This window comes from Cheilinus undulatus, linkage group 3 (assembly GCF_018320785.1).
Source record: "Cheilinus undulatus linkage group 3, ASM1832078v1, whole genome shotgun sequence".
In the NCBI taxonomy this organism is placed as follows: Eukaryota; Metazoa; Chordata; class Actinopteri; order Labriformes; family Labridae; genus Cheilinus; species Cheilinus undulatus.
In genome coordinates, this window is record NC_054867.1 from 49,834,647 (window position 1) to 49,842,354 (window position 7,708).

General features: G+C 40.3%; 1 protein-coding gene across 1 annotated transcript in view; it reads right to left on the reverse strand.

Annotated features, from left to right (window-relative positions):
- fer1l4 (fer-1 like family member 4) overlaps positions 1-7,708 on the reverse strand; it is a 38,481-nt gene that overhangs the window by 6,499 nt on the left and 24,274 nt on the right. The window contains exons 28-42 of the mRNA XM_041783006.1: positions 6,917-7,041; positions 6,410-6,544; positions 6,138-6,311; positions 5,560-5,670; positions 5,302-5,463; positions 4,994-5,180; positions 4,652-4,764; positions 4,400-4,516; positions 3,001-3,043; positions 2,786-2,886; positions 2,550-2,684; positions 2,355-2,474; positions 2,052-2,179; positions 1,790-1,960; positions 9-163 (exon numbers count right to left, since the gene is read on the reverse strand). Of these exons, the coding sequence (XP_041638940.1) occupies positions 9-163; positions 1,790-1,960; positions 2,052-2,179; positions 2,355-2,474; positions 2,550-2,684; positions 2,786-2,886; positions 3,001-3,043; positions 4,400-4,516; positions 4,652-4,764; positions 4,994-5,180; positions 5,302-5,463; positions 5,560-5,670; positions 6,138-6,311; positions 6,410-6,544; positions 6,917-7,041 (1,977 nt within the window). The remainder of the gene's footprint in view (positions 1-8; positions 164-1,789; positions 1,961-2,051; positions 2,180-2,354; positions 2,475-2,549; positions 2,685-2,785; positions 2,887-3,000; positions 3,044-4,399; positions 4,517-4,651; positions 4,765-4,993; positions 5,181-5,301; positions 5,464-5,559; positions 5,671-6,137; positions 6,312-6,409; positions 6,545-6,916; positions 7,042-7,708) is intronic.

Here is a 7,708-nt window from a genome sequence, read left to right on the forward strand (position 1 = left end):
GTTCCTACCTTCAGGTACCGCGTCAGGTGGGATCTTGAAGATTTTGTTGAGTACTTTGACCTCAGATGGTCTATACTCTGGAGACATGATACTGTTCTTCCTGCAGAGCTCTGCTAAGATGATCGTCGGTTTCTTCGCATCTCGCCACTTGTTGTAGCCGTCACTTGATAGGGAAAGCAGAAAAAAATCAACGGGTAAATATCTACTGGTAGAGCCTGACACAAACAGCTGTCCCTGTGCTAAATAAATAGATAAAATATGCTCAAAATATCAAAACATTTTTAACTTTCTGGAACAAATTTGAGGATGTTAAGGACATTTATTTTATGATGTTGCTCTTTAGAGTTCTTGTGTGCATGGTCTGTAACTACACTGTTAATCATGAAGATATGCAGGAGTGCATGTACAAAATCACTCACTCACATGATCCCCAGTTATAATGACAGTTGTGAAGGAGAGTCAGCTCACATTGTGTGACTGAATCATCTCCAATGCATGACCATTACTCATGATTCATGTGCACATACTGTACGGTCTGACAGTCATGCAAGACCTGAACTGAACAAAAGTCAATTAAGTTTCCTTTGGAAAGTTTCTCATATGGAGGTTGAAGTCAGATAATATATTATTTTTTTAACGCTTCAAATAGCAACAAGCACCAACAAAATTTAAGATTTTTGTCTGGCTGCAGACTGCAGCTTTCAGATGCCTCGTCTTGCAGACCACAACTGTGAGATGCCACCTCTGTTAGAAAAGAAATGCACACAAAAAATTTCAAATGAAAATCTGTTCAAACTACCGGATAGGGTTAGAGTAAGGGTTAAGGTAAGGGTTGTTAGCTCAGTAAGCTACACAGATAATGTAGCTACATTGCTAACATAGCTAAATTTAAAGCTAATGAAGCCAGAGAAGCTACACGAGATACATAAGCCATGTAGATCATGTAGCCCCTGGGCTAAATCTAAATTTAGAGAAGGAAAAAAAGCTACTTTAGCTACATAAGCCACATACATGTAGCTATGTAGGCTTCTAAGTTAATTCTAAAGCTCCCAATGTAACTTAATCAAAAGCTTGCAAAGATGCATTCGCTAAATAAGCTAAAAAGATAAAGTAGCCATGTAGCTAATCCTTAAGCTAACAAAGCCATCTTGGTTGGGTAAGGTACATAGCTAATGTAGCCACTAAGCTAACCAAGCCAAATCTTGAGCAAACAAAGCTAAAGAAGCAACATTAGCTACATTAGCAAAGTAATCTAAAGCTTCTTACAACGCTAAATCAAAAGTTAATGAAGGTACATTAGCTAAGTGAACTATGTGGAAAATGTAGCTTCCTAGCTAAGATAACTAAATCTAAAGCTTCTGACTTGCATAAATCTAAAGCTAAGTAGCTTAGTTATGTAAGCTACATAGATAGTATAGCTATGTGGCCAGTGTAACCAAATCTTAAACAAACAAGGCTAAAGAAGCTACATTAGCCATGTAGATTACATAGCTACGTATCTTAATCTAAAGCTTGTAACGTACCTAAAGCAAATGCTCATGAAGCTACATTGACTAGGAAGGCTACGTAGATAATGTAGGCACGTAGATAACAAAGCTTAATCTAAAGCTAAAGACGCTACATTGGCTACATAAACCAACTATGTAGATTACATATCTTCATAGCTATAGCTAAAGCTTTTGATGTAACTAAATCTCATTCTAACCGAGCAACGTTACTTACTGATACATGAGTGTCAGTTTTAAGAGAACTGATGAAATGTAATGTTGCACTGAGTTGTTTTACTAACGCGTCGTAGTAAAGAGCCAGACCACAGCTGGCTCTGTGGCCGCTGTAGAACCGGTTCTCCAGGTCGACTCGTGTCTCCCCAATAATGTCATCGGACCCCAACATGTCGTGATCCATCACTTCGATAAGCAAATCCGTCTCCAGTGGGAAAGAAACGTTGAATTCAAACACCCTGAAAGACAATAGCAGACATTTAAAAGGTCAGAAAGTTTGAGCGATATAAAGTCAGAGAGGGTTGTACAGGTGGACAGAAAGGTACTGACTCTCCAAATGTGGGGTTGAGCTGTTTGGGGATGTATCGATCCTGAGTGTTCTGGCTCTGTTCTCCAATGGTGACCACCAGATATGGGTCTGCTTTACCATTCGGGTCTGTGGGGGTCAGAGTGGTGGCCTGAAGGATAAACAACAAATACAAGAGAACTCAAAAGTAGAAAACAACTTTTTTTTTTTTTTTTTACCAGATTGTTTTTTTTATCAACTATTTTGCCTGACGTATGAATTCTGGTGTCATGGTTCAGCTGGTGTTGGATTATCTGGTGACACACTGGTATAATTCCAGCACTCACCTTGACGATATAGACCCGGACCAAGACTTTAATTGGTGTATTTTTGGGGATTCCATTAGTGATCCTACAGGTGTCGTCTTCTTCATCTCCTGAATCAATGGGATAAACCAGGAAGGAGCCCTGACCATGAAGAGAAAGGTTAATGAGTGATCTGTGCAGGCATTAACACACACAGAAAGCTCTTCTCCACAGCACCTTGAATCTTCCCATGAACCTCTCCTCATCATCATCGTCATCATCCTCCCCGCTCGCTCTGCCCTTATACAGTGGGAAGGTCCGCAGCCAGTCCTGAAACTGACTGAACTCAGACTCCAGATCACAAGAGTACAGCTGAACACAAAGAGAAGTAGAAAAGTTCAACATGTATCTCTGCTCAGGGTCAACAAGACTAAAACTTACATCTGCCTGCACTGACAGACAGGACTTTTCACCTTCAGTGTGGCGATCTTCTTGCGTTTTGGAGGCTCGACCTCCACCACCACGATTTCCTCCTCTTCCTCTTCAATGTTAGCCATCGTCATGTTACCTCCATCTGAGCAAAAGAAGACATTATCAAATAAACTGTTTCCAATCTTAACAGACAGATAAATAAAGGATAGTATGCTGTTTCATGGCTGTAATATCCTAGTGCACGCTGAAACTCTACCTGCTTCTGCCTCGGCCTCAGCCATCTCCTCCTCCTCAGCAGCCTGCAGACAAAAACACATCAGACATGTTGAGTTTAACACTGATTTGTGAGTTTGTTAAAATTATCTTCTTCTAGAGCTGAAACACTTGTGTTTCCAATTCCCTTTTTAAAGATTATTCTTTGGGCTTTTTCCCTTTATTTACATAGAACAGCTAAAGACAGACTGAAAATATGGAGAGAGTGGGGGAAGATATGCACTCAATCCCACAACAAGTACATAGAGGACTCCAGTCTCTGTATATGGGCGTTTGCTCTACCAGCTGAGCTAAACCTGAACCCTGTGTTTGATATTCTAACTGTGCAAAAATGAAATAAGATCCTGTTGGCAGATGTTATTTCCCTTTTTCTTCTTTTCTGTACATTTACAGAATCGCATTTTTGTACCCCTTTAAATAACCAATGATCACTTCATTAGGGACACCTGTTCAAATAGTCATCAACACACATATCTAATAAGACCATCACAAGCACCAACAAACATTAGGTGGACAAAATGTGCCCCCTTTACGGCCCTCTAAATGGACAATATTGGTAATTTGCTCTCTTTGGTGCCCTCTAATTTAGACAGTATTGGTGATTTGTTCCCTTTGGGGCCCTCCAAATGGGCATAGTTGATCTGCTCTCTTTGGTGCCTTTTAAATGGACAATATTGGTGATTTGCCCTCTTTGGTGCCCTCTAATTTAGACAGTATTGGTGATTTGTTCCCTTTGGGGCCGTCTTAATGGACAAAATTGGGTGATGTACCCTCTTCGGTGCCATCTAAATAAACAGAATTTGGGATTTTCCCCCTTTGGTGCCATCTAAGTTAAAAAATTGGGTGATTTGGACTCTTTGGAGCCCTCTAAATAGAATAATATGTTCAATTTGTCCTCTTTGGTGCCCTCTAAATGGACAAAATTGGTCAATTTGACCTCTTTGGAGCCTTCTAAAAGGACAAAATTGGTGATCTGACCTCTTTAGTGCCCTCTAAATACACAGTATTGGTAATTTGCCGTCTGTAAATAGACAAAATTTGTCTTTGAGTATTGAACATTTTAAATTTACCATAACTAAACAGGAAGTTTTCTTCCAATGGAACCCTTAGATCTCATCATAAAAACATCTAGTCCAAGCTTAAGTGGCTAAAACCCCTCTGCTATCCCTGATATTGATGGGATTATTTTCAGCTCTAGGGATATTAAGGATATTACACATTTATTTTCACAGGTGCTGTAAGGCTCAAAATAACAAGTTAGCTCATCTTTCAGAGTAAAATCTGCAGATAGATACTAACCATATTTATATAGCATTTATCTGTGCATTCTTCATTAAATTTATGGGCATATTTAGGCATCGATAGATTAGTGAGTGTCTCACTTGTCTCTCTAACTCCTGCAGTGAAGCGTAATATTTGGACCACCAGTCCAGCTCCTCCATCTCAGGCGGCTCCTCCTCCAGCTCCTCTCCGGTGTCCATTAGCTTCTTCAGAGGAGCCTAAAACCATGTAAATATGTATAAATCTGTGTGTTTTTACAGCAGTATGGTCTAAAATCTGGCTTGAGTTTATATGAACAGCTTTGGTGTCATGTTTTCAATACACAGAGGATAGAGGTGCTAATGTTAGCATACATTAACTATCTTCATGGGGTTGATGGGAATCTTTGACTGGGTGATGGACAGGCCAGTGAGTCCGATACCCTTCACTGCTGACAGAGGGTTGATGTTCATCAGGTTCTGGTTCTCTGGAGAGATGCAGAGAGAAACTATGTCAAAAAACTTCAGCAAAAGTTCACATAACTGTGCAATCTGTTGTCTAAATGTAGAATGAAGTTTGTTTTTGATCTTTGCAAAGTCCATAGAGAGAAAAAGAAGGAATAAGAGTTTAAATGCAGCTGAAATGCTGGATCATTCAAGACCTTTAACTAAACCACAGCATTACAATTTTTCAGTTTCCTCTTTCCTAGATTTTACCTTTTGGTTTTGGTTTTGGTTTTGGCTCTTCGTCTTCCTCCTCAGGCTCCCCTCCGAGCTCAGCAGGGGCAAAGGTCATGAGGCTCTGGACCACGTGCGTCCCGACCAGAGCGAGCCGACCGAACGCTCGATGCTCCACCACAAACAATGTCAGAGGAGGGTGGAGGTAGGCCTGCTCTGGCAGCTTCTGATTGGACCAAATGAAGACAGGTATTGGACACTCGTCATGTCTTATCACTGCAAAAGGTCAACCAGGTGTGTCCAAAGTGGTCTGAACTTATTTCAAAGCTGTTGACCTAAAGACTGACCACATCCATGTAGAGGACGACTTCTTTAAAGTTGGGGTGAGTTTGGTAGCTTTCAATCTCTTCAGACTCCAGCTGTCGCCCGGCACACTCCACCTTCACCATAGGCCGCTCCACCTCAAACAGCTGAACCCGCTTCAGCTCCCTCAGACCCCAGAACAACACCTGAGTACACACAATGGTAGGAGTCAGTTACTACACCCATTCAGCAAATAACCCAAAAATACACTCAACGACGCCTTTTCAACAGTCTGTGTTGACCTCGATCCTGAAGGTCTTCAGGACAGGTCGGACCCCATCTGGGATGATGTAACATCTCTGTTCTTCTAGGTAGGTCAGCTCTTGAGGGTCCACACTGTTTGGGAGGCGGGGCTGCAAGAGATGAAGAATTTTCAACATCAAGTTACAGATTTAATTAAGAAATATGATTTTTGTGGTGTTCTCCATGGTTCAGTTTTCAGCCCCTTACTTTTTTGTTTTACATGTTGGTTTTATCATATCATCCTCTACATATTTGGTTTTTTAAACTCAATAGAAAGCAGTCAGTTTTATTTAGATTTATAAAATCTAGGTTTTCTCTCTGGCAAAAATTATGGCAAGATTTTTTTACTTTAAAAATTAATGGGAACCAGTTGTGTCTCCAGAGACATTCTGTTCATGAAGAGTTTGGATGTGGCATTTTTATTATCATTTCTTAAAATAACTGACATATTTCCTAGAAAAAGGAACAAGCTGTTAAAGAACAGGCTTTTGTAAGCCATGAACCACACCAACACAGATAGACATAAAGAGATAATACAGTGGCATTCAGAGAGCGATGCACTGATTAAAGGCGTCACCTCTCCAAATTTGGAGTAGTCCAGCTCAATGAGCTCAAAGGCAGCCAGCAGCTCCCCAGCAGGCACCTTTCCCATGCTGATGTCATAGAAACGCAGGTGAGGCTTCTGGTAGTACTGCTCCACGGTTTTAAACTCTGGCTCGGCAAAGGTCCGACCCAGAGGCTTTGGACCCCCCTGGACACAAATATACAACAAACATCATACGATATCATTTCTTCAATTTGGAGAGATAGAAGATCAGTGCAGAGGATAAGAAGATGAAGGTCAGTTACCATGGCGTCTTCATCATAAATGTTGATGATTACAAGGGGAGGGTCTAGTTGGAGATCCTCTTTTGTTCCCTCCAGCAGAACTCTGTCAAATAACAAACATTCACACCAGGCTGGAGAAAGAGTGCTAGACAGGACCTGTTGAGACATAATACATATAAGAAAAACTGCATATGAAAGGGTCATTCCACCATTTTGACACACAAAGTTTAGGTTACTGTTAAAAAATCTGCTTATCTTAGTTTGGAGGCTTCATGTTTCTAACAGAAAGCCTTTACAGAAACTAGAAGGTATAGCTCTTGATGGAGATCAGTGTTAACCAAGAAAAAAGAACCTAAAGAAAGGGTTGAAGTTGCATCATGGGAAAATGTCTATTCAGTGATATTTGGTGCTTGAAACACTTTTGAAATTTAAAAAAAAATCCTGATAAAACAGCAGATTGAATTTAAATGAATTTAAATTAACAATGTTATCCCTCTCTCTGTTAAGCAACATGCAAGTTATACCTACCCTGGTGACCTGACACTGTGTACCAAAGACGACCTTGGCGAAGGGATCTGATAGGCCGTTATCGTCAGCAGCTATCAGACCTCGCCCTTGATACAAATGACACCGTAGCTGGAAGTACCTGCTGTCTGCAGAGAGAAAATGAGAAAGGGAGAGGTTGATTATCAACAAGCATCAACTTTCAGAGTTGGAAAATGAAGCCTGAGAAGTGCAAAAACTCTCCACATAAAGCTCTCTATGACTACCAATTCCAAATTCTAAAATGCCAATTTAACTGCAGAGACAGAGGTGTTTACAGCCTTTTAAAAATGGTTTTATTCTCTGAAGCCAATTTCTTTACAAGTAGAAATATTGTGGTTAGTGTCTAATCTCATAGCTCAAATGTTTTTTTATTTCATTGCTTTAGAGTTTTCCATTCACATGCATAATCTAAGGATGGCTGTACTGACTGTTGGGTGAATAACTCCACTTCTTTATCTGTACCTAGACTGATCGTAAATTAAGTTGAGTGCCATTTTCAGTTCTTTCGGTCACATGACCATGCGAAAGCCTGGAGGAAAAATAGAGCTCAGAACAGTGGCAACTAGGCCTAGGCGGTATGGCCTAAAAATTATATCATGGTATTTCTCTTGCCTTTGATGGTAACGGTATTATATTGCGGTATTACAAAATTTAAAATCCAAATTTAAGTGTTATTAACCGCCTTCTACCCTTAAAACAAGCCTTTGATGGCATACTCAATTCATGTCTAAGCATAGAAGCACAGAAAAAAATGTAATGTATTTTTTAAGTCTC